The sequence below is a fragment of the Malaclemys terrapin genome, chromosome 10 (assembly GCF_027887155.1).
Source record: "Malaclemys terrapin pileata isolate rMalTer1 chromosome 10, rMalTer1.hap1, whole genome shotgun sequence".
In the NCBI taxonomy this organism is placed as follows: Eukaryota; Metazoa; Chordata; order Testudines; family Emydidae; genus Malaclemys; species Malaclemys terrapin.
In genome coordinates, this window is record NC_071514.1 from 19,190,382 (window position 1) to 19,217,661 (window position 27,280).

General features: G+C 39.3%; 1 protein-coding gene across 2 annotated transcripts in view; it reads right to left on the reverse strand.

Annotated features, from left to right (window-relative positions):
• TRPM7 (transient receptor potential cation channel subfamily M member 7) overlaps positions 1-27,280 on the reverse strand; it is a 126,807-nt gene that overhangs the window by 8,758 nt on the left and 90,769 nt on the right. For both annotated transcript variants that reach the window (XM_054041488.1, XM_054041489.1), the window contains 15 exons: positions 26,940-27,072; positions 25,711-26,429; positions 23,545-23,621; positions 21,690-21,749; positions 18,277-18,355; positions 17,552-17,622; positions 16,541-16,578; positions 15,259-15,284; positions 14,625-14,675; positions 14,465-14,530; positions 13,476-13,759; positions 13,063-13,145; positions 12,525-12,730; positions 11,852-11,903; positions 11,650-11,756 (listed from right to left, as the gene is read on the reverse strand). In XM_054041488.1, the coding sequence (XP_053897463.1) occupies positions 11,650-11,756; positions 11,852-11,903; positions 12,525-12,730; positions 13,063-13,145; positions 13,476-13,759; positions 14,465-14,530; positions 14,625-14,675; positions 15,259-15,284; positions 16,541-16,578; positions 17,552-17,622; positions 18,277-18,355; positions 21,690-21,749; positions 23,545-23,621; positions 25,711-26,429; positions 26,940-27,072 (2,052 nt within the window). The remainder of the gene's footprint in view (positions 1-11,649; positions 11,757-11,851; positions 11,904-12,524; positions 12,731-13,062; positions 13,146-13,475; positions 13,760-14,464; positions 14,531-14,624; positions 14,676-15,258; positions 15,285-16,540; positions 16,579-17,551; positions 17,623-18,276; positions 18,356-21,689; positions 21,750-23,544; positions 23,622-25,710; positions 26,430-26,939; positions 27,073-27,280) is intronic.

The window sequence follows — 27,280 nt, forward strand, 5'->3', positions numbered from 1 at the left end:
AAATATATATATTTGTTCAGTCTCGTAAGGTCTAGGATAGGAGAACCACCCCTTTCTTCTTTGGGATAAGGAATCATGGGGAGTGGAAGTATTTTCCCTATGTACTCCCACAGTACTACTTCTATGGCTTCCAGATGAAGAAGTTATTTCTGTTTGTAACAGGCTCTCATGGATAGGGTCCCTAAGAAGGGTTGATGAGGGGGGCACGTAGGGAGTAGTAAATGAAACTATATAGGGTAGCCTTGAGTGGTCATGTCTAATGCCCATTTGTTGGCTGTGCTAGCAGCCCAGGATAGATGGAACATGGCAAGGCAGTTCCTGAAGATAGGTGTAGGCTTCTGATAGCCAAAATATCAGCAACTTTGGGTATGTCTACACTACGAAATTAGGTCGATTTTATAGAAGTCAATTTTTAGAAATCGATTTTATACAGTCGATTGCGTATGTCCACACTAAGCATATTAAGTCGGCGGAGTGTGTCCTCACTACCGTGGCTAGCATCAACTTATGGAGCAGTGCACTGTGGGTAGCTATCCCACAGGTCTCCGCCGCCCATTGGAATTCTGAATTAAGCTCCCAATGCCTGATAGGGCAAAAACATTGTCGCGGGTGGTTTTGGGCACATGTCGTCAGTCGCCCCTCCCTCTGTGAAAGCAACGGCAGACAATCATTTTGCTCCTTTTTTTCTGGGTTACCCGTGCAGACGCCATACCACGGCAAGCATGGAGCCCGCTCCGTTCAACTATAGGGTGAGCAAGTGCAGAATGTGCCTTTGGACATTTCAAAGCTCACTGGTGCTGCTGGTCAGCGCAACCAACATTCCCATTGTTATTGCTGCTTGCTGTATGCTCCATAATATCTGTGAGAGTAAGGGGGAAGACGTTTATGGCAGGGTGGGAGGTTGAGGCAAATCACCTGGCATCCAATTTTGAGCAGCCAGATACCAGGGCAATTAGAAGAGCACAGCAAGGCGCACTGCACATCAGAAAGGCTTTGAAAACCAGTTTCATGACTGGCCAGGTTTCGGTGTGACAGTTGTGTGTGTTTCTCCTTGATGCAAACCCATCTCCTTTGTTGTTTTTAATTGCCTGTAAGCCAACCACCCTCCCGCCTTCGAAATAATGTAATTATTGTTTTGAAACCATGCATTCTTTCTTTATTAATTAATTAAAAAAATAAAAAAAAGAAGAGATAACAGACAAGGTAGCCCGGGTGGGGGAGGAGGGAAGGACAAGGCCATGGCCACATTGCTTATTGTAGCCACACTAAAAATCAAACTGTTTGAATGGCAGCCTTCTGTTGCTTGGGCCATCCTCTGGAGTGAAGTGGCTGGGTGCCTGGAGCCTCCCCCACCCCACGTTCTTGGGCGTCTGTATGAGGTGGCTATGGAACGTGGGGAGAGGGGAGGTGGTTATACAGTGGATGCAGCGGGGGGGTCTGTGCTCTTGTTGGCTTTCCTGCAGCTCCAACAGACGCTTCATCATGTCCGTTTGTCCCCCATTGGCCTCAGCATCGCGTCCTGCCTCCACTCTTCACGCTCACTTAATTCTTTCCAGGCCTCTGCCACTGAATGCCTCCATGCATTAAGCTGTGCCCTATCAGTGCGGGAGGACTGCATGAGTTCGGAAAACATGTCATCACGAGTGCGTTTTTTTCCACCTTCTAATCTGCGATAACCTCAGGGACGGAGATGATAGGGGACGATTCTGGGGGACTGCATGGTACCTGTGCTGCTGAGTTCACCATGCTGACCAAACAGGAAATGAAATTCAAAAGTTCCCGGGCCTTTTCCTGTGTACCTGGCTAGTGCATAGGAGTTCAAAGTGCTGTCCAGGGCAGTCACAATGGAGCACTCAGGGATAGCTCCCGGAGGCCAATACCGTCCATTTGCGTCTGCACTACCCCAAATTCAACCCAGCAAGATCGATTTTAGCATACTCCCCTCACCGGGGAGGAGTACAGAAGTCGATTTTAAGAGCCCTTTAGGTTGACAGAACAGGGTTTGTTGTGTGAACGCAGTCATTTTTAAATTGACCTAACGTGGTTAAATTCGACCTAACCCTGTAGTGTAGACCAGTCCTAAGCCAATCACCTGAGGAATAAGATGGCATCCGCTGCCTTACAGGGATTGATATTTATAAGGCTTCCTGTAGAGACAGATAGACAGACCTGTGTAAATTCCTGGGGATCTTAATATAGCCCCTTGAGTCCTTGAGGGAATGGAGCACTTAATCTGTTTTCTGGCTAATGAGCTCCATTCCCTTGAAAGGCAGGTCTTTTATTGTGGCCTGTAATTGACATGTTATACCTGTTGCCTGGAGCCATGAGACTGGTCTCATAGCAATGGCCATGGCCTTTGATCTTGCGGCCATATCAGAAGCATACATGGCTGACTGCAGTGATGTTCTCAAAGCATGTGCCTCTCCTTGAAGATACCTTCCATTTCATCCCTGCCATCCTGCAGGATTTTTGAAAGGAAGAGTGATGCTGTCCCACATGGGGTAATTGTATTTGGAAAACAGTGCTTGGTAGACCACCACACAAAGCAGCATGAGAATGATAAATATGAGTTTCACCCATACAGGTCTTAATTTTTAGGCTCCTTATCCTTAGGATTGCCTTAAGTGGACTTCAGTTGCTCTTGTGCTGCAAAGATGACCAAAAATCCTGGGTTTGGGGGATTCAATCTTTCTGCAGCACCAGATATCTTTTTCTCCACCTGTCTGGGGGAGGAAGAGCAGCCAGGGTCTGTCTGCCTTGGTCCTTTGGATAGTCCAACAATGCTTTCATTTTTCGGGGGAGCAATTCTGGCCTGTGTCGTCATGCTCAGGACATCAAAAAGCTTATGAGACTTTTCCTGAATAAATACAATATTAATCTCAACAATTTGGGACAGGAAGTCCTGGAAGATTTTAAAGTTGTCTATTGCTGGAACAGGTGCTAGTGTTACTGCCTGGCCCAGTGATAAGGAGGATCCCTGGGAAGAGACTGGAGTTGTCCCTCTATTGACTCCTGTTCCTGTCGGCCCACATCCAGTTCCAGTGCAAGTGGTCTTGCCAGTGAAGCTGAACAATTTTTTTCTAGACATGTGGGAGGATGATCTGCTACTCAACAGATGGGAGGATGGTCCCCCGTAAGGTCAATATGACCATAGTAGCATGCCATATTTGTATTAACCTGGTTGAAGTTGGCCAGTCCAGTGACACTCCCACACTGATACTCAAAATGCTGGCAACAAGTAGTATTTTAGTGATAGTGAGGAGCAAAGTATCTCCTCATGGAAGGGCTGATATCCATCCACCTTTTTGGTACTGGCAACGTCGCTGGGGTGATATGGATGCTTCTACAACATATCTGAGTTTCTTGCTCAGCTCAGTCAGTAATGAGTCTATTGTTCTGCCCAAATGCTAAGGGGCTTTGTGTTTTGAGGAGTGGTGTCTCAAGTCCGTCCTCCAGGAGCTACCGGCAGTCTTGGACCTATGCTTATGTTTGGACTGACTATATAAATTGGTGTCCCCTTTATGGGGTGGTGCAGGTGCTGGCTTTATAGTCTGTGGATGGGGCACAGGAGCTGGAGTTATCTGCATCAGGTCTATGGTGCCAAGGTAATCAGTGACATTGAAGGGGCTGGTGCCGAGATTATTGGCACCAAGATCTTATGCATTGGTGACTTTGCTGATGTTAAGGTGGTCAGCACTGATGGTGCTGACTCTGCTCACGTACTCATCACCAGAAAAAACTGGGAGGAAAGATCAAACCAGTATCTCAGATGCCTATATACAAATGCGAGAAACATGGGGAATAAGCAGGAAGAACTGGAAGTGCTAATAAATAAATACAACTATGACATTGTTGGCATCACTGAAACTTGGTGGGATAATACACATGATTGGAATGTTGGTGTGGATGGGTACAGCTTGCTCAGGAAGGATAGACAGGGGAAAAAGGGAGGAGGTGTTGCCTTATATATTAAAAATGTACACACTTGGACTGAGGTAGAGATGGACATAGGAGACGGAAGTGTTGAGAGTCTCTGGGTTAGGCTTAAAGGGGCAAAAAACAAGGGAGATGTCATGCTAGGTGTCTACTACAGGCCACCTAACCAGGTGGGAGAGGTGGATGAGGCTTTTTTCAAGCAACTAACAAAATCATCCAAAGCCCAAGATTTGGTGGTGATGGGGGACTTCAACTATCCGGATATATGTTGGGAAAATAACACAGCGGGGAACAGACTATCCAACAAATTCTTGGACTGCATTGGAGACAACTTTTTATTTCAGAAGGTTGAAAAAGCTACTAGGGGGGAAGCTGTTCTAGACTTGATTTTAACAAATAGGGAGGAACTCGTTGAGAATGTGAAAGTAGAAGGCAGCCTGGGTGAAAGTGATCATGAAATCATAGACTTTGCAATTCTAAGGAAGGGTAGAAGGGAGAACAGCAAAATAGAGACAATGGATTTCAGGAAGGCAGATTTTGGGAAGCTCAGAGAGCTGATAGGTAAGGTCCCATGGGAATCAAGACTGAGGGGAAAAACAACTGAGGAGAGTTGGCAGTTTTTCAAAGGGACACTATTAAGGGCCCAAAAGCAAGCTATTCCGCTGGTTAGGAAAGATAGAAAATGTGGCAAAAGACCACCTTGGCTTAACCACGAGATCTTGCACGATCTAAAAAATAAAAAGGAGTCATATAAAAAATGGAAACTAGGACAGATTACAAAGGATGAATATAGGCAAACAACACAGGAATGCAGGGGCAAGATTAGAAAGGCAAAGGCACAAAATGAGCTCAAACTAGCTACGGGAATAAAAGGAAACAAGAAGACTTTTTATCAATACATTAGAAGCAAGAGGAAGACCAAAGACAGGGTAGGCCCACTGCTTAGTGAAGAGGGAGAAACAGTAACAGGAAACTTGGAAATGGCAGAGATGCTTAATGACTTCTTTGTTTCGGTCTTCACCGAGAAGTCTGAAGGAATGCCTAACATAGTGAATGCTAATGGGAAGGGGGTAGGTTTAGCGGATAAAATAAAAAAAGAACAAGTTAAACATCACTTAGAAAAGTTAGATGCCTGCAAGTCACCCGGGCCTGATGAAATGCATCCTAGAATACTCAAGGAGCTAATAGAGGAGGTATCTGAGCCTCTAGCTATTATCTTTGGAAAGTCATGGGAGACGGGAGAGATTCCAGAAGACTGGAAAAGGGCAAATATAGTGCCCATCTATAAAAAGGGAAATAAAAACAACCCAGGTAACTACAGACCAGTTAGTTTAACTTCTGTGCCAGGGAAGATAATGGAGCAAGTAATTAAGGAAATCGTCTGCCAACACTTGGAAGGTGGTAAGGTGATAGGGAATAGCCAGCATGGATTTGTGAAGAACAAATCATGTCAAACCAATCTGATAGCTTTCTTTGACAGGATAACGAGCCTTGTGGATAAGGGTGAAGCGGTGGATGTGGTATACCTAGACTTTAGTAAGGCATTTGATACGGTCTCGCATGATATTCTTATCGATAAACTAGGCAAATACAAATTAGATGGGGCTACTATAAGGTGGGTGCATAACTGGCTGGATAATCGTACTCAGAGAGTTGTTGTTAATGGTTCCCAATCCTGCTGGAAAGGCGTAACGAGTGGGGTACCGCAGGGGTCTGTTTTGGGACCGGCTCTGTTCAATATCTTCATCAACGACTTAGATATTGGCATAGAAAGTACGCTTATTAAGTTTGCGGATGATACCAAACTGGGAGGGATTGCAACTACTTTGGAGGACAGGGTCATAATTTAAAATGATCTGGACAAATTGGAGAAATGGTCTGAGTTAAACAGGATGAAGTTTAACAAAGACAAATGCAAAGTGCTCCACTTAGGAAGGAAAAATCAATTTCACACATACAGAATGGGAAAAGACGGTCTAGGAAGGAGTACGGCAGAAAGGGATCTAGGGGTTATAGTGGACCACAAGCTAAATATGAGTCAACAGTGTGATGCTGTTGCAAAAAAAGCAAACATGATTCTGGGATGCATTAACAGGTGTGTTGTGAGCAAGACATTCTTCCGCTCTACTCTGCTCTGGTTAGGCCTCAGCTGGAGTATTGTGTCCAGTTCTGGGCGCCGCATTTTAAAAAAGATGTGGAGAAACTGGAAAGGGTCCAAAGAAGAGCAACAAGAATGATTAAAGGTCTTGAGAACATGACCTATGAAGGAAGGCTGAAAGAATTGGGTTTGTTTAGTTTGGAAAAGAGAAGACTGAGAGGGGACATGATAGCAGTTTTCAGGTATATAAAAGGGTGTCATAAGGAGGAGGGAGAGAACTTGTTCACCTTAGCCTCTAAGGATAGAACCAGAAACAATGGGTTTAAACTGCAGCAAGGGAGGTCTAGATTGGACATTAGGAAAAAGTTCCTAACTGTCAGGGTGGTTAAACACTGGAACAAATTGCCTAGGGAGGTTGTGGAATCTCCGTCTCTGGAGATATTTAAGAGTAGGTTAGATAAATGTCTATTAGGGATGGTCTAGGCAGTATTTGGTCCTGCCATGCGGGCAGGGGACTGGACTCGATGACCTCTCGAGGTCCCTTCCAGTCCTAGAATCTATGAATCTATGAATCTATGAATTCTTTCCACTGCCTGATTCTGGAGTATGAAGAGAGCTTGAGGGATTACTGGTCAATACTCGGTCTTGCATCTGAAGAAGTGAGGTTCTTACCCACGAAAGCTTATGCTCCCAGTACTTCTGTTAGTCTCAAAGGTGCCACAGGACCCTCTGTTGCTTTTTACAGATTCAGACTAACACGGCTACCCCTCTGATACTGGTCAATACTCATTCATCTGGCCTTGCTCTAGTCATAACTATCACCTTTGGGTCTGAAGTGATCCACATGGATCACTACAGTAGATGTACTTTGATCCTAACATACCTGAACTTGTGTGTACTGGCAGAGAAAAACTTGCACACAAAGCACTTATCCAGGATATGGATCCCTCCTAGATAGGAGAAGCATTGGTTGTGCCCATTCTTTAGGGGGATCAGTCCATTGCAGGAGGGGCAGGATTTGAACTCAGAGTTTGGAGTGCCATGCAGTGTGGTGGTTGGCACAAAGCGCCTCACCTCACTATATCGGGGGTGGGGGGGCAGGATGAAGTTTGACAACCCTCTTGCAATCTATTTTCTTATTTTTAGAATGGTCCTTATATGTGAACTGTGAAGATAAGATTTCCTCACCAGGGATCGTAGTTTTCTGTGATTAAAAAACCCCCCTGAAATTCTCTGATAAAAAAAAACAAAAATCCTTTTTTCCCCCCATGATTAAAATGAAACGGGGAACTTGAGTTTCCCTAGCCATAATATAGATAGCTATCAGTTGAACACGTTTTATTGATATATTTACAATTTTTAAACAAGTTCAAAGCCTGCCAGTGCCAATCAGAATAATAAAATCAAATTAATAAACTGATCAAGTCACAGTGCAATTTTTTTTTACTGTTGTCGATGGCCATGCTGTTTCAGCCTCTTGTTTTCATTTCTTTTCATTCGGTTAATGTTTAGTGCTTTCAAGGTGTTCTACAATTGTCTGCCTTCAAACGTAATCTACAGCCTTGCTGCATACAGTACAAAACAGCACATTACCATCAATGTGAAATTTGTCCTTGCCAAGTTCAGCAACACGGTCTTTAGAGGTGATTTTTAAAGTTTTCGGCATCTTTTCGTAACTTTAATTACTCACTTCTAGCAGCTGAAGTGAAATTTGCGGTGCATTAAAACACGAACCCCTATACACTATTGAGAACCTCTATACCGGGGTGGGCAAACTTTTTGGCCTGAGGGCCACATTGGGGTTCCGAAACTGTATGGAGGGCCTGTAGTGTACTAAATTGCTCCCTGTAGGAATGTGCTACTTACGGCTGCCAGTCCTGGTGCTCTGAGTGGCATGGTAAGGGGGCGGGGAGCGGATAAGGGGTAGGGGGTCCCCGGAGGCAAAGCCTTCCCTACCCGTGTGTAGTGTTTTAAATTACTCCCTGTAGGAATGTGCTACTTACGGTGTACTACTTACAGCTTCCAGTGCTGGTTCTCCCTAAGTAGCACATTCCTACGGGGAGCAATTTAATACAATACTCTTGCAGCTGCGCTGCCCGGCAGGAGTTCGCAGCCCCACTGCCCAGAGCGCTGGGGCACGGCGAGTTGAGGCTGCGGGAGGATGGGGGAGTGGGGACAGTGGGGAAGGGGCCAGGGGATAACCTCCAGGGCCGGGAGCTCAAGGGCTGGGCAAGACAGTTCCATGGGCCGCATGTGGCCCACGGACCATAGTTTGCCCACCTTTGCTCTATACACTGGAAACAGTTGATTGGAGTATGTTTAGCTATGTAAATTTAAAGCACATTAAAAAATAAACCACAAAAGGAGGACGTTGCACCATTGAATAAGTAACACTGGTACTTTCACTAAAATTTAGTTAATAGTTAAGGTTAAGATTTGGTCACAGAAGTCGCGGATGGCGGAATCTGTGACTTCCAGAGACCTCTGTGACTTCAGCCTCTGGTGGTCGGGAGCTGCAGGGTCCCCTGCCACCCGTGGGGGCAGGGAGCTGCGGAGTACGTAAGAATGGCCATACTGGGTCAGACCAAAGATCCATCTAACCCAGTATCCTGTCTTCCGACAGTGGCCAATGCCAGGTGCCTTAGAGGGAACGAACAGAACAGGTAATCATCAAGTGATCCACCCCGTTGCCCATTCCCAGCTTCTGGCAAACAGAGGCTAGGGACAGCATCCCTGAACATCCTGGCTAATAGCCATTGATGGACCTATCCTCCATGAATTTATCTAGCTCTTTTTTGAACCCTGTTATAGTCTTGGCTTTCACAACACCCACTTGAAAGGAGTTCCACAGGGTGACTGTGTGTTGTGTTAAAAAATACTTCCTTTTGTTTGTTTTAAATCTGCTGCCTATTAATTTCACCCCCAGTTCTTGTGTTATGAGGAGTAATAACACTTCCTTATTTACTTTCTCCACACCAGTCATGATTTTATAAACCTCGATCATATCCACCCTTAGTCATCTCTTTCCCAAGCTGAAGAGTCCCAGTCTAAATTAATCTCTCCTCATATGGAAGCTGTTCCATACCCTAATCAGTTTTGTTGCCCTTTTCTGAACCTTTTCCAATTCCATTATATCTTTTTTGAGATGGGGCGACCACATCTGCACGCAGTATTCAAGATGTGGGCGTACCATGGATTTATATAGAGTCAATATGACATATTTTCTGTCTTATTGTCTACCCCTTTCTTAATGATTCCCAACATTCTGTTTGTTTTTTTGACTGCCGCTGCACACTGAGTGGATGTTTTCAGAGAATTATCCGTGACTCCAAGATCTCTGCCTTGAGTGGTAACAGCGAATTTAGATCCCACCATTTTATACGTATAGTTGGCAATATGTTTTCCAATGTGAATTACTTTGCATTTATCAACACTGAATTTCATCTGCCATTTTATTGCCCAGTTTTGAGAGATCCTTTTGTAGCTCTTCGCAGTCTGCCTTGGACTTAACTATCTAGAGCAGTTTTGTATCATCTGCAAATTTTGCCACCTTACTGTTTACCCCTTTTTCCAGATAATTTATGAATATGTTGAATAGGACTTGGCCCAGTACAGACCCCCGGGGGACAACTATTTACCTCTCTCCATTCTGAAAACTGACCATTTATTCCTATCCTTGGTTTCCGATCTTTTAATCAGTTAGCAATCCATAAGAGGACCTTCCCTGTTATTTCATGACAGCTTAGCTTGCTTAAGAGCCTTTGGTGAGGGAACTTTTCAAAGGCTTTCTGAAAAATCTAAGTACACTATATCCACTGGATCCCCCCTGTCCACATGCTTTTTAACCCCCTTCAAAGAATTTCAGTAGATTGGTGAGGCTTGATTTCCTTTTACAAAAACCATGTTGACTCTTCCCCAACAAATTATGTCCATCTATATGTCTGACATTTTTGTTCTTTTACTATAGTTTCAACCAGTCTGCCTGGTACTGAAGTCAGGTTTATCAGCCTGCAATTGCCGGGATTACCTCTGGAGCCCTTTTTAAAAATTGGGTCACATTAGCTATCCTCCAGTCATTTGGTATAGAAGCTGATTTAAATTATAGGTTACGGACTACAGTTAGTAGTTCTGCAATTTCACATTTGAGTTCCTTCAAAACTCTTGGGTGAATACCATCTGGTCTTGGTGACTTATTACTATTTAGTTTATCAATTTGTTCCAAAACCTCCTCTAATCTGTGACAGTTCCTCAGATTTGTCACCCAAAAAGAATGGCTCAGGTTTAGGAATCTCCCTCACATCCTCAGCCATGAAGACTGATGCAAAGAATTCATTTAGTTTCTCCGCAATGATCTTATTGTCCTTGAGTGCTCCTTTAGCAACTCGATCATCCAGTAGCCCCACTGGTTGTTTATTGGAGGCTTCCTGCTTCTGACTACTTAAAAATTTTTTTGCTATTACTTTTTGAGTCTTTGGCTAGTTGTTGTCCAAATTTTTTCTTGGCCTTCCTAATAATATTTTTACACTTCATTTGCCAGAGTTTATGCTCCTTTCTATTTTCCTCACTAGAATTTAACATCCACTATTTAAAGGATGTATTTTGCCTATCAATGTTAGTTGTTTAGCCACGGTGGCACTTTTTTGGTTACTACATTTTTTTAATGTTGGGTATGCAAGTTGAGCCTCTACTATGGTGTCTTTAAGAAGTTTCCATGCAGCTTGCAAGGATTTCACTTTTTGCACCTGCAGCTCCTGGCCACCGTGGGCGCTGGGGTACCCCACAGGTCCCAGCTGCTGTGGGAACCCTGAGACCTACCGTCCGCCACTGGTGGCAGGGGAACCCCATAGCCCTCAGCCACTGGAGGAACCCCCAAGGTCCGCGGGTGTTGGGGCAAGTCCCTGAGCTGCACATTTTGTCAGGGATATTGTTAGTAAAAATCACAGACAGGTCACGGTTTCCGTGAATTTTTTCTTTTTTGCCTGTGACCTGTCCGTGACTTTTACTAACAATATCCCTGACAAAATCTTAGCCTTATTAATAGTTAATGAGTTTTTATTTTTTAAAAAAATGTAAAAAACTAAAAGATTCTCTGTAAAAATGCAAATTCCGTATTTTTCTGCATTTTTCCATAGCAAAAGGATTTCTAGGATCCCTGATCATCACCAAATAGCTTGAAAAAGAACCAGTTTAGGGTCTCTGAAGAGAGTGGGTTGGACATTTGCTGTGTTCCATCTCACTGCCATGGGTGGCAAGAGGTAACTGAGGGACAGTCCAGGCTGCCTGAGCCTTTATGCCCTTGTATGGGAGCATAAGGAGCCCTTGACACTGCTATTCAAAAAAAGTTCACTCTTGTGCTCATGAGACGCATTCACACCTACATTGGGATCCATGAACTGACACATGCTTGAAGAATTGGTTTTTTCATTTTTGTTTTTTTTAAACCTAGGAAATAACACACAAACTTGCACTACAAAATTACTATGGTGAAATGCTAGAATTAACGTTACTATTTTCCATATTCTTTAAATTTTCAACTTGTGACATAGCTACACACAATTTAATGAATAGTAAGGGTAAAAAAAAAAAAAACAACACAACCCCCCCCCCCCACATACCAGGAAGTTTAAGTTTCCTACAGCAAGAATTGCAATGGTGCTTAGCTCTGAAGTTTTTGATTGCATCTTCTCCTAAGTTGGCGGGACCAAACACCATATCATATGACCTTTAAAATAAAGCATACAAAAGAATGGTATGTATTTGTCCAAGTCAAACATTAAATACAAGTTAATTTTTCATAACAAAACCCATTAATCTTACCTTTTTTCTCCAGCTTTTATCACAGAGGGATCTGTCAAATTTTCACCCACACCTTCACACAAAATATAAGAGTTAAACTGGATACAGTACATGAATAAATTAACACTGTAAACCAGAATCCCTCAGCAGTAAGGATTTCCAAATTTGTTATCAAGAACATAAATCAAGATAGAAAGTCAAAATTTACGGGACGATATTCACTCCTGTAGAGATGGCTCCCTCCCAAACTCTATGCACCACTTAAATCCCATTCGAGCCCTATTTTGAAAGCTTAAGTGGTTCTTGAACAGCATGCAAGCCCACTACACAAGGTGAATTTTGCCCAGAGAGAATAAGATTCCTACATCTTAGCTGTGAGTGTTTTCATGTCTGATGGACACTTGAGGATAAATTAAGATACTACAGATATGGACTGAAGATGCCAACACATACATGTTAGCATTTTTTATTGTACACACCCTAAGAAAGAAAATAAGAATTCAAATTTTGTCCTAAGTTTTTCCTATAGCATTGTAATGGCATATCAAGTAAGCCCACTGCTCATTCAAGTAAAGTGGACCAAAATTATGATGTAATGCTATGAACACTATTCACAATCATTCATTAAGGTGTTACTGTAAACAGAATGTAAAGAGAATTGCCCCTAATCCCAATTTCAAAATAAGTATATTACCTTGCAGGTCAAGTACCAGCAACTCTCCTCTTGTATATTCATAAGTCCAGTGGCTGAATGCTAGCATGACCTCTTCTAGCATGTTAGTTGGAATTATTTCATCACCGTTGTTATTGTTATATTTTCTAAATTCTCCAGTCATGCACTCCTCAACTGCAAACCACTGTCCAGCTGAGTGGCAATATAACAGGAAAACTTCCAGGAACCTTATAAAGAATATATTTCAGAAATATTACTAAAACCAATAAGATAAGGCAATTATGCAGTTGCTGCCTGATAAATCTTTTGGTTTGACAAACTTATTTTTAAATCTGGCTAGGTTCTAAAATACAAGTTAAGTCTAGTCCTTGTTAAGTACCAACAGGAAATATTCTTTCCCAAGGCAGTGGCTGAAGGTTTACATGTTGACACTTCTTAAATCATGTTTTTGCAAAGTGTACTGAATCTGAGGACACATTTTTTTCAAATGGTAATATGCATAAAAGTATACTTGGCTAGTAGAAAATGTGCAGTGTCATGAATAATTTAACACCCTTACCTTGGAGAATATGGAATGGATTTAGGCTTCATTTGATTGAAAGCAAACGTGAGCTTCTGTGCTGCCCTCTGCTGTTGAATTTCCTGCAATTGAAAGCCCATACTTCAGTACTGCATTAAATAATGTCGGGGAAAATTTGGGGAATAAAATATCAGCAAGAAGGTTAATGTCTATCCTTTTACTCCCGGTTAGAAGTTGTGTACAACTATACAACTGCTTTAATTCCTTCTGTGTCAAGAGATTGAACTATTTGACACAAAATAAAAATCTTTTGAACAAGAAATATTTAAATTGGCCTTTGATTTGTGTAGAACATTAGAAGCATCAAAACTTCGTTGTATACTAGTTACTGAAAATGTATTTTTAATATTTTTGCCTGTCAATGTCTAATAATTGTCAAGAATAAAACTTACTCTCAAACAGAGGTGCAACACTGTCTCTTCTTTGTAAATGCTTGACCAAGTGTTCACAACTTCAGGAAGAAAAGATTTGATGATATAAAGATGTCCTGATTTCAGAATATCATATTCTGACCAAGTGCATGCTACTTTAACAGCTCGACGTAATCCACCTCCCATCTCCTCTTTACTTAAAAATTCAATTTTAGCACAGAGTCCTAGCTGTGACCAGGAAGACATGCTGTTGTTCAAGATGTTGGGAGAACTTTCTTCAAGGCGATACACAGTGACTGGCTCACCTGTAACATAACAATGCAGAAAGGTTAATTGTAATAAACTCTGAAAAGAAATATACTAACAAGGCTGCAAATATTTAAATATGTTTTAGACATGGATAAATTAAGATGCTAAATTGCTAATGCAATTGGGAGCTCGTAACAGATTGGAAGAACCCTCTCTAATCTCTTTCTTAAACCAGCAGAGGACCATGATGTTTTTGCTTCTCTTACTGGAAGTATTAATCACTCAGTTTAAATCAAGCAAAGCATGCCTAGTTACCACAATGATGGAAACCTTATAAAATAAGCATAACAAGGCAGAAAAAAAGTGTTAATTTAAAGAGCTTTTCCACACAATTTACATAATGCTTTTCAGAGAAGTTTTATAACTCTGAAGACTACTAGAATTAAATCATACAGTTTCCTTTACGCAAACAAGCTGCATTAGTAAAGATGTGACGTTATAATATTCTATGATTCTATGATAATTGAAGTCTGCATTTTGTGAGTGTCTTGTGAGATACTGATGCTAGACTTCTATTTATTGTCCTGTAATCTATTTTTGAGATGCTGCCAAAATAGTTGATCAAGTTTGGTTTGCCCATTCTGTATTAAAAATAATTGAGCAATTTTTTAAAGTTTGCCAGAGTTGTCAATGAACCAACATTAAACCCTCATTCTGAACTCTCTTCCACCTACTCCAATTAAAAAGATTAAGCTTCTTACCTCTTGGAGGCACAGGAGTGAATGGAATGCTCTGCGATAATCTCATCAAGTTATTTCTTTCCACAGCTGTAGAGGAAAGTTATAGAAATCATGAACTCTCAGACCTAATAAAAAGAAATGAGAATTTTTAAACTTAAACTATTAGTTTTATGATACTGACCTGAGTAGTAGTAAGTGGTGTCCATGATCGGCTTGAAAGGAGAAGCAATACCTACAAAAGTCAAGACAGATAAGAGATGCTGTATACTGCACGAGCATGTGTGTTAAATCTTCATACGTGCAAAGGGTGCATTTCTTCTACTTTTTGCTTCCTATGTTCTCAAAGTGAATACTGAGCTAAAAAAAAAAGTTGCTTTGCAAATCTCAGATATTACATTTAGTTCTTGAATATTTGATAAATTATGAAGCCTGTATGTGCAATATGAATGATTTTTTAAACCTTATGACAGTTATGGATTGTATTAGTCACTTATGTCTATGACTGAGGATAACTATTTAACACTCACTTTTACGCTTTCAAAAATACAAAAGAGCACACATTCCACAAGCAGAAAACAAAGAAATAGTTCTCTCACTAATTACTGCTTTCAAAATCCATAATTTAAATTTTTTTTCCCTAGCACTCTCAAATAAAAGTCACTTTCTGTTTGGTTTTCACCTTCATTTCCTATCGTCTTATAATTCCTTTCTGCTACCAAATGTTAAATATATTCTCATATTAGAATATGTAGTACATGTGTTGTGTTTGTTGAAAATGTTCCTCTGCTTGTTTGCATTAAGGCAAAAAAAATTACCATTCAAGGCATCTTCTTCAGAAGGCCTGTAAAAGAGAGAAAGAGTGTGACACACAAAAGTATTAGATGTCACTTGTAAGATAGCCACTTTTTTTTATTCTTTATGATTTTGATACAGCAGCCTGGAGTCACTTTGTGGAGCTTGCAATATTGTTTTACTACTTTACTGTACTTTTCAAGGACAGTAGAAAGTTTCTTAATTATTCTCACACACACACACACACACACCCAGATTAGGTATCTGTATGTTGTCAAAGCCTTACTATAAACTCCTCATGTATGACAGCATATCAACTTTTCATTACAAGAGCTAAATCCCATAGAGGTGTTGAATTGAAAACTACCTGTTCAGTTTCTATTTCAATTATCAGATTATTAAATCTATGGCTTTATTAAACAGTTAACTAAATGGGATCAATTACTAATGAATGTAATAACTGTGTAGTTTCAGGGGAGGATTCACAATAAAAAGGTAGGTTAAGGATCCAGAAAGCTAAAAATATATAGTTAAAAACACATTCACTAACTAATGTCAAATTAGACCATGTATGCAGTGTAGTTGTAACTCTTTCAATCCCAGGATATTAGAGAGACACACAGAGCTGTGACTCGAAAGCTTGTCACTCTCACCAATAGAAGTTGGTCCAATAAAAGATGTTACCTCACCACCCTGTCTCTCTAAATTAGACCATTTCATTTAGATGCACATTCTACCCTCAGATGTGCATGTGTGGCTCTATTAACTTAAATGGAACTTGTCAATGCATTTCAATTAATAAAATTAGTCATTTATTAGGAAAAAAGGCAACTGGCCAGATGTTTTATTTAACTTACATGTATACCAGTCATTCAAATAAAACATAATTTACCCGCTTTTTCACTTTAATGAAAACATAATTTACCCGCTTTTTCACTTTATTTTGTTTAATTATTGCTCACTGAGTTGAAAGGAGCTGCTCTCCAGTGCCATATAAAAAATTTAAAAAGATATTAATGCAAGACTATTGTAAGACTTGATCTACTGCAAAATAGTTGACTATTTACAATATGGTGTTTCAGTTCTCCCTTTGATTTTTAAAATGCCTACCATTTTCTAGTTTTTAGAGATTACATTTCAGAAATTCATGCTCATATTCATTTTTTAAGTCAACTACAATGTTTCAGAACCACTGCCATAATAACTTAAATGCCAAAATTAAAAACCAAAGCCCTAAAGAAAGATAACAGTGCATCAGAAAATATCTGGACAATTCTACCATCACTGATTAGAAAACTTACTTACATTTGATTGCTACTTGAAGGTCTACCTTGTAACCAATCCTTTAAATCAAAAAGAAAAAGAAAAGATCACAAGTATTTTCCCCCAATACTGAAAGCAGAATGAGTTTACTTAACCTCTTTGTATAGTCTATGTTAAGATATGAAAATAAAAGGTACTATTAGCATTATTTCTCAGGACTGTATTGATAAAGTAGTTGAAGTGAAAGATTCAAATATAGTGGAAGGATATCATAACATACTGCAAGGATATTATATTAAGATATACAAGAACAAATAACTGATTAACACAATAGAAAAGGTGATTATATCCATTATGATTATTTAGTGGATTATTTAAACCCTTTTACTCCTAAGTGAGAACATTCTTTATAAAAACAGTAAAGTATCACAAGTTAATGCTTATCCTCACATAACTGTACTGAAGACAAATACACTAATCTTCAACTCCTTATCCTTCCTCCCACTCAAAACAGGACCTCTGCTGTTTCCTCCTGAACCTACTGGAGAACACCCCAAACTGAGCTTTACTCTTTCCATGTAGCCCATCTATTTTTCTCTCTCTGTACATCATCGTGTTTCAGCTTCATACTGATTTCCTAACAGTCATATGTTTCTAGCATTCCCATGATGATTTTTGACCAACTGTTGAGTATCTGTGGGGAATCTAGTTCTGCAGGGAGCATGTGTCCAGAGATGGGGGCAATGATGGATACAGTCAGATCTGGATTCCTTTCCTTTCATTGTTTATCAAAAGCCCTCTTTGAAATCCTGCACTGTATCTCTTACTGAGCATAATCTCCTCAGAAGACAGACAGATCCCAGTTTTATAGAGGTACATTTCTTTATTTTAACTAGGCAAGCAAGTTCACAGCGAATACCACCACTGGATGTCAATTGGTCTAAATCTGAAGTAAGTATTAAACTATATCTTAATAAAATGTTTTATTTTAGTTATAATTTTATAGAAATTCTTTGAGAAATCTGATAAAACTGTCAACTGGTGTATACAAACCGTGAGCAATGCAGCCTTAGAGTCTACTTGCTGAGTATCTTCAGCTGATGCTCTTCTACTTTTGTTGTGAACTAGAAAAGAAATGAATTTACAATCTTACAAGAGATTCAGACAAGTATGTGTTTACCAAAATAATCTTTCCTAACAAAGTGGGCAACTGAGCCATTTAATCTAGCCCCTAATAAAAGGATTTAAACACTCACAAAATTTACTTTGTGTTACTTGGCATGTCTTCCAAGAGGACAAAAAAAAAAAATGGTTTGAAACATATATTTAAAGTAAGTTTAAAAGGAAACACCCTCATGCTCAAATCTAGTCATTTGTAAGTAGATGAATTATTAGTTTCAAGTAGTAACATCTATATCTCCCTGTAATTTTTGTCATTTTAAAGTAACATTTTCCATTTTTTATAAAAAATTTGATTCTCTCCTCTGTGTAACTATGTGAAAAAGCACATGAACAGGGGAACCTGACTATCTTGGAAAAAACAGTACATCTGACTAAACAAATGGACAAAATTAAAAACCTTTAGAATATACAGAAGATTCTTCCCTATTCTCAGTTAAGAGTCCTCTGGTGTTTCGGGTAACAGCAGGTTAAATGTATATTCAGAAACAAGTTTGATTTTTATGTTGATGCACCCTTTGAAATAATGATGAAGTATTATGCATAATTTATAAAATTCAGAGATAACATTGGACTACCAGAAAAATTAGCACACTTACATTGTTCTGAATGAATTGCCAAAGAGTTTTTGTGATATTCTGTAAATCCATCACAAGAATTAACCTGTTTTAGGTTGCCCTGTATTATAAACACATAGATTGTTATGAGTCATCATTACTGAAGTACTTTCCCCCTCTTGCAGCTTGGCAATCTGCTTAGTGTTCAGCATATAACTATTATCTCTCTCTCTAGTACCATCTTTCAAATTTACAGCATAAATACATTTTAAGGGTACCTTTACAGCTTGCTAAATTCACAAATACTTTCTCGTTAATTCAGTACAAATTTTAAAGATGAACACCTACTTACAGCTATCTTGAGTCTAATAATTTTAGAATAAGTAATAAAAACTAGATATACGTTTGAGGAGAAATAAAGAGAGCTACAGTAAACAAAGATAACGGAAAAATATATTGAACATCTCACACCTTTAGAAATACTAAGTTCTGCTACTCATATCTGTACATATACGGTAATATTAATAGACTATTCAAGTATAATTTAATTATGGTACAATTTATACGTTAATTAGCATTGTATTTTTCAAATTCTAACTCTTAAGATCTGTAAAATTAAACCAGGTTAATTTTTGAAAGGAAATATGAATTTAGGATTTACTAACCCAGATTCTGAATATTTACTACCAAAGAAAAGTAAATTGACACTGATATTTCACTGCTGTAAATATACTGTAGCCATATGTGAAAACTGAATTATTAGCTCCCATTGTATAATTTAGTGTTACAAATTGAAGCTAATTTTCAAAGACATCAATAAGTCATTTAAATATTCTAAGTCATCTCCTCTAAAAAGCTAGAAAATCTTAACACTACTTCTCTACCTCTAATATGACAATTTAGAGGCTGCATATATTTAACACATTTGATCACCAAGTAACAAGCAAAGAGAGGGGTAATGTCTACAGGCTTAAAAAAAGCCAAATTGCAATGGAAAGGAATATGCAAACTGGCTCTTAGTAGACCAAAGTGGAGGCATTTATTTGGGTTGATTACTAGAAAGTTTGGCATTGATCAATCCAATTGTTTAAATACCTTTTCCAGCAAAGACTAAAGGCTTGTGCTTCATCTTAAGGATGTGAGCAGCCCCACTATTCACATTACATCTTTGCAGCATCATGGCCTATGCAGGGAGTAAGTTCATCCTCAGTTTGTGCAGGTGGTAGGTTTTAGAGATAATTAAATACTTTCTGAACACATGCAGAGCCACAGCCAGCCCTCAAAACAATACTCAACTTAAAGTTTTGTTTTTCTAGCAAAAATTAGAGATACAACCTAATCACAGAATATACTCATATATATTCATGCATTTCAGATCTTCAGCCACCTGAAAGCCAAAAATTACTTGAATAAAATCCACAGATCCATGATTCTAAAGAGCAGAGGCACAGAAGTTGAAAGGCTGTGAATTCAACTGATTTTCAGGCCTATGACTGTTGGGAAGTTGTAAGCCTTTTTAAAACCAGTTCTACCGCTAAGGTTGGTTTGACAAAGAGGATTTCTTTCATATTCCTAAACAGAAATTTTATGTATGCACTCAGAGGGGGAATTGAGTGTCATCCATAGCTCCAGTCTCACTGCAGTATCTAGGCTTCAATTACTATCATCATCATATCATTTGGTGTCTTGCAGCCATGGCTTTGCAGTGCTTACATTAGAAGTAGGAACCCATCTCCCAGTCAATCAAGCAAAGGGTAACTATTTTAAGCGTCCTGAAAATGCTGGTATGCTTAAAAAGGCAGCCATAGTACATGTCCTGATTCTACTGATATTGGAAACGCTCAGAACTGTCAACGTCAAGAAGTTGTTCAGTGGTGTTTGATTCCAGAAAACAGGTGTCCCTAGTTAAGTTCCTTCTAAGCTGCGCAGCAGCCTATCAAGGGCCACACAGGTGCTCACTCTCCCCAAGTCCCGGAGTTGCCATGTCCGGGAGAGGCGGGGAGATACACTCTCCTGCAGCCCTGGAGCTGCTGTGGTTGGGGAGAGGCACCTCTCCCAATCCCAGCCCAGGTGCTGCTGTGGTGAGAGAGGGATGGGGGGAGTCCTCTCACCACGCCGTGGCCCTGGGGAAGCCTGCAACCCAAATCCCTCATCCCCGGCCCCAGCCCAGAGCCTGCACCCCCAGCTGGAGCCCTCCCTCCTTGCACTCCAACCCTTGGCCCCACCCTCGAGCCCCCTCCTGCACCCTGAACCCCTCATCCCCAGCCCCACCTCTGAGGCCACACCACCAGCCCAGAGCCCTCACCCCCCGCACCCTAACCCTGAGACCCTTTCCACACTTTGAATCCCTCAGCCCCACCCCCGCCACACATCACCTCCATATTGGTGCACATAACAAAACTCATTCAACACATGCATGGGAAAAATTAGAGGGAACGTTGGTCCCTAGAGACTTGCAACTAGAGTGCTCCAGCCTGATGTGCTGAGCTGACTTTGGCGCCTCCAAAGGTGAAGAGGCAGCATTTGCCCACAGATAGAGCAGATGGAAACCAAGTTCAAGCACTTATACAGAATCTGTTGTCTATTTCCAGGCAGCCTCTGTTATTCAATATACCCACAACTGCAGGCCCTCCTTCACCAAGGTAGAAGTTGTGTGCATCCAATCACCTGTGGTGCTTAAGAACCTCTAGTACTGCAGAGGACTTGCTAGCTCCCGGCTTTACAAAACTTGCTAGATTGCTGGGCCAGCTAAAATTCTCCAATGCTCCCAACAACAGTAAAGCCTGCAAGAGAAGGGATTCCCTCCTGAAGACAATCTCAGGGTCAGGGGTGTCAGGCACCTAACATCCTACTTGCAATTAAACATTAACTTTTAATTAGCTTGCCTGAGATCTGGCCTTGGTCAGTAAAATTTGAGATAAATTTATATCCTTTCAGATTTTTTGCTCGTATATGGCAAACAATTAGAAGAATTTGCTAATTTTGGTTAAACTTTTTTTTTTTATTTTTAATAAAGGGCATAATAATTTATGAACAGTTTGTCAGATTAACTTCAAATTTGGTGGGGAAATTCTCGGTTGGTCATAGATCAGACTCCTATCTGAGGGGGTGTAAGGATTTGGGGTTTTTTAGGGGGAAGAAAGGGGAAAGGAAGTGGGAGTATTCAGAATGGAGTTATAATGGAAAGAAATTCAACCTTAACTATGGTGCAAATGCTACTAGCAATTGCGGGGAGTGGGTCTATGGACATGAAAATCAAAAAAGTGATTCACTCAGATAAGTATCAACGTGCTTCTGCTCTTTGGTGTAACCTCCACTATCTCCAAAGTTTTCCTCTTCACACAAGGGATTTTTGAAGTTCTCTCATACTTCATTTTAGAACTCACGCATGAAAGAGTACCGAGTCAGATGCAATAGTTCCTCAACTGTAACAAAATCAAATGCTTCCCATATACCTGATGTTTGGTCATCTCCATGCCCTCCAGAATAGCTTTCTTAAAGTCCTCTTGTTGCTCCTGCGGAAGAAAGTGAAATAATGGACTGAGTTACACAAATTAAAAGGCTTCAAGGTCACATATTGTATTAACTGAGCGCTTCAGAAAAAGAACCTCTTTCAGAATTCCAGTTTTCTGGAAGTGTTATGAATGTACCCTAAACTGGAATTCTCCCAACTACGTATCTAAAGTCTCACCTCATCTATTTGAGAATCTGTTGTCATAACTGCAAGTGGTACCCTATTCTATCTCTGCTACAATGAGCAAGCTGGATCTTCCACATTATAGTAGCTGTAGATTAAGATATCCCTCCCATATCCACCTCTTACTTTCAGTGGAAATTCAAATTACCGTATGTACCTCGTTCATAAGCCGAATATTTTTGGTAAAAAAGTGACGCATCAAAGAACAGAGGTCAGATTATAAACGGGTCTACACCAACATTTGATGATTTTAAACTCTATGGAATCATTGAATTGAATATCTAATACGTTGTCGTTTTGTTTACCTGGAGCGTCTGTAGGCATGGAGCCCCTGAACTCCCTGTGGCTGCGGTTCACCGTTCCCAGCCAATGGGAGCTGCAGGAAGTGGCGCGCCATTGGCTGGGAACGGCAAACCGCCGACACTGGGAGCTGAGGGGCTCCGTGCCTGTGAACGCTCCAGGTAAACAAAATGTCCAGGCCCGCTAGCGGCTTACCCTAACGGGCTAGGAGCCAAAGTTTGCCAACCCCTGAAATATACGGTTGGCTTATGAAAGGTAAATATAGCAAAAACTGTATGACCCTAACCATCTTGGTGGGTTGGCTTATAAACAAATGGGCTAATGAACGAGTATAGACGGTATGTCTTGAGTCTTGACTATTTAAAGTGGACATTTTCAGTACCATAAACAGATGCATACTTTATATCAGCATTCAGTGCAATCTTTTAGTAATACTCTTAACTAGCTCAGTGCAAAGTACATCATCTATTCACGCTCTAACAGCAAGGGTCCATCACCAGGTTGGTCACAGATAACCATCTAATCTTGAAGTTAATTCAGAAGTAAGATTTTCTCCTTGGAATTAGATGTAACAATTTTAAAAGAAACTGTCTGCCAGAGGAAGTGAATTACGCTATGTCATCTTATTTTATAAGTTGTAAGACACGAAGACAAATAGTGAATTTCAATCCTAAATACTGCAGTTTGCTTTTAAGTTATGAATTTCAAACTGGTAATGTTTCATTTTATAGCAATGTTGATAATGTAAATAAATCATAATTGGATGTTTTTCTAAAAGATAAATATCAGGGGGTAGCCGTGTTAGTCTGTATCTACAAAAACAACAAGGAGTCTGGTGGCACCTTAAAGACTAACAGATTTATTTGGGCATAAGCTTTCGTGAGTAAAAACCTCACTTCTTCGGATGCATCTAAAAGATGTAACTTCCCCAAAACAATCCCTGTATTATACAGGGGTAAGAACAGATGATCACAGCAGTCCCTTCTGCCCTTGGAATCTATATTATTATTCTAATTAAAGTCAAATATCATTTTTAATTTACCTTAATGGTTAGACTAATGTTGGCCTCTGTGAGGTTACATACTATCAAATCCTGTTAAATATTTACTAGTTTCATATTTTGCAGCAACCGTAGTTCCTCCATAGTTAAGGTTGCATTGTTACTGATTGTTAGTAAATTTCTTTTCATATTAGTTTTGCAAAAATCTATTCTTACATTTTCAAAAATCTACTGTAAACTATACATGAAAAAGATGTCTATGTCCACATTAAACTACTGATTTGCAATTTGAAAGTAAAAATTTCAGTCTTACCTCAATATTAGCATTTTTTTCTTTAATTTTAATTGCTGACTCCTTAAATTGTTGTAACTCCATGCTGTCTCTGTGACCTTTGACCCAGTAAATTGAAAAATATAAAGTATTCAGTATCAAAGATAACACTGAAAAAATTTGGAACATGCCAGATATTGTTATTATGATGGGGACAAACTGTAATAAATGCTGCCAGTGTTTTCATTGAGAAAGACTTATAATGAAGAACTCTGAAGTAAATGGATATAAATGATAGGTTAGTAAAGATAAGGAACTGTTGCTTTTCCTATATTAAAACGTGTAGCACACCACCACAATAAAATTCATACAATTTAAAAATATTACTCCTTCAAGAAAATAAATTAGATTAGTTCCATATACCATTTTATTTGATATTCTGAGTCTCACTATTTTTACATAAATGCATAAAGTATAGAAAAAGCAGAGTTTCCTGTGGTAGGTTTTTAAAATATACACTTCATCCTAATAGTTACAGGAAGTATTTTCAGAATTCCACCAATGTGCATGGTTTTATAATGAAAACAAACATAATTGATTGACAACATATAGCTGCACCACATCTGAATTTCTATAAAACATGTATATTATGGATGAAGAGTATATTCTAAATTCCAGAAGAGGAAGGACCATATAACGAAGGCATGGCTCAAGTAAAATAAGTATACTTAATACTTAACCTTATTAGTGCTGTGGTTAATTAAAGACCTGACTGAGATATACAGTCAGATTTCAAATGCTTTGTGTTTTCTGCTTTAAAAAAAACAAATAAAGTATAAATGTTTTTCTGTATTATAATGAGCCCTGTTAATGATAACACAATTAAATGGCTGCCATCCCCCCTACAAGTCAAAAAAATATTACTTTTTGAGCACCTAAACATCATGGCATCAGAACAAAACTCTTGTCTAAATTTAAACTTAACTTTAAATAGTAAATATCCCTTGGAAAATATGTTTTTGGATTCCCCTACACTATTGCTTTTGCAAGATAACACTTGCACAGGTGCCTGACAGATTAAGACTGTGATCCTCCACTTGTATTTGGGTCTAATTTAAAGTATTTGGTCTCTAATTTACGGTATTTAGTTAGTAAACCAACACCTACTTTCGAAATGAATCTGCCACTGTTTAATTAATCAAAGAGTGTCTAAAGAGACTAATAAAAAACATGTACCTTTTTACTGTTATGCAAAAGTTGAAGAAGCATGTAACATTAGATTAAAAAAGGACTTTGGAAAGTTTTTAAAATATTACTGCACTACTACAGTATTACTGTAGGTAACAGTGGTAGATCCTGGTCACAAAAGTGTTGAGGAGGATAGCATAGTAAGGATCCCTGAGCTTGACACAGATACCACAAAGATATTTATTCATGATTCCATTAGCCAACACAAGTCTTCCGCAATTTCTCAAAAAATAGACAATATTTTTTGCATGGGCAAAAAGCGGGACCTTAAAATTAGTCCTTCTAGAGTTCACCTGAGCTGTAGAGCTGCTAACATTATTAAGAAGCTGTCATTTGTCAATAGTTGTCTGTTTGTCTGAAAAATATTGTCTATGTGACAGAATTATAAAGAAATGATAATTTTAAAGTTAAAAAACATCCATACAGTTTAGAGAAAATAGAAAGATTTAAAGCAAAATAGCAAAGCACAATGGTAGAATAAAGTCACCTGCAACCAGAATAAACCCAAAATACCATACAATTCTTGGTAAATCAAACCTTGTGGTTTCGATTTGGTCCACAGTTTTTGAAGTAGTCCTGTAATGATGTTAGAACTTAAATCTCTATTTGGTGGTTCCATTGCTTGAACATGCTGGCTTTTGGAAACTTCATCTTTAATATTCAGTTTTTTACGTGAACCACCACTTGGGTCACAGTTTACTGTTGATGCTTGGTTGCTGGATGACAGAGGTAGCTTCTTTTGGATACTGTTCTCAGAGTACTGCTCATCAAATGTATCAACTCTGCTTCTGCAGTTGTAATCATTAGTGTCATCTTCATCATGAATAAAACCACAATTAACGTATCCTCCACTTTCAACACAAGGCTGGGTGAAAGCAAGGCAAGCAGAGCCAGAAGCAAGAGGATAAGAGCAGCTACTAATGACTTCAGGACATTCACAATCTACTTTGTTATACTTACCCACAAATGCACCAAATTCTACGTTACTATCTCCTTCTGTAGCCTTAGACAAAATTGCTGCTTCATTGTTTGCTGTAGATTCCAACTGACTTCTAGAACTCGGCTGAGATGGAGTGCTAACAAATAACTTAGCTGTTGGGGATGTTAGACGTGGCATGCTGTTCGACGAATTGCCTAATTTTTTATTTTTATTAATGGATTTTGAGATCTCTGAACCCTGTAATCTTTGTCGAAGTTCTGGAGGCGAAACAGCACTTGGAAAAAAGGCACTGCCTGAGGAACCTGCCTCTTGAAAGTTTAGTTCTTCCCCCCTGGAAACTGGAGCTAAATCCTGGCCAATTGTCTTATGTTGAATATCTCTTTCACTGTGCATAGAAATGTTACATAATAAAGCATTACTACTCTCGAGGTCTCCTTGTGGAAAAGAAGAACCGAACACATTTCCAATGTTGTGTTTTTTCCATACTGAAGATCTCAGAGAACCATCATCAATAAGGTTTTGTGCCAAATGTTTTGAAATGCTTAACTCCCGGGTAATTTCATTATGGACTTTGCTGGCTTCCGAAGCTTTTTGTGCAGTTAGTGTTTTTAGAGTATCCACAGTGAGAGCAGAGAGATCCTGTAGGTGGCCAATCTGAGAATCTAAAGAGTTCAATGACCGTTTGATGTAGTTGACTCGATCACCAACTTCTTTTATCTGAATGCACATTTGTTCAACCCTAAAAAATAATTTAAAAAAGGTAAGCTTTTTGTTCTCAAAAACTGTAAAGAAGAAACACTTTTGCTATACTTCTTTTTGCCAATTTGAGAAAGGAAAATGTATTATTTGTAATTTTAAAAGGCTTTAGGGTGACCTAGTTGATTTCAGTGGATTGTTGTAGAAAAAGGGATACTTGTACATACTTAGGCAACAAGGAACAAATGTACATCAGTGAACTACTGACAGTACTGTTTAACACCCATTCCAGTACGTTTGAGAAGACCTCTTTAAAGAGACTAAAAGTCTGTCTGCTATGCACTAGTAAGTGTCAGGAGCTCTTCTACAACTCAGAAATACAGACAGCATAAAACAGTCTGTAATAATTTTTATGTAGCTAAGAAAGTGTCATGCAACATTGTCATGAATACTTTGTACAAGCAACTATATGCACTGTACCTTTTCCTGATAACAGGTTTTAATAAGTCAAAGTTTTTATTTAAATTTTTAAGTTTCTACATAAATTTTCTACCGTTCAAATGTGACTCGAATTCTCTCTTCACTTCCAGAGTGGAATTTATCATCTTTTTCATTGAAATACATCTCAACACACAACTCTTCAAAGTCATGAAGTTTCTTTTGGTCTTCTTCTGTTAGGAAGAGTTCTAATGAAAGAGAAAGCAACAACTCAGGAGATTAGTAGGCTACGCTACATCTCAAGTGCTTGAAATAAGTAGCCACATTGATCAATGAGATGGGGTAAATGAGGATGCTCTCTAGAGCTGGTTGAAAAATGGGTTTTACCCATGGTGGAAAACTTCAACTTTTTAACAGGGGGGAAAAGGTTGAAAACTGAAAATTTTCAGCAAAAAA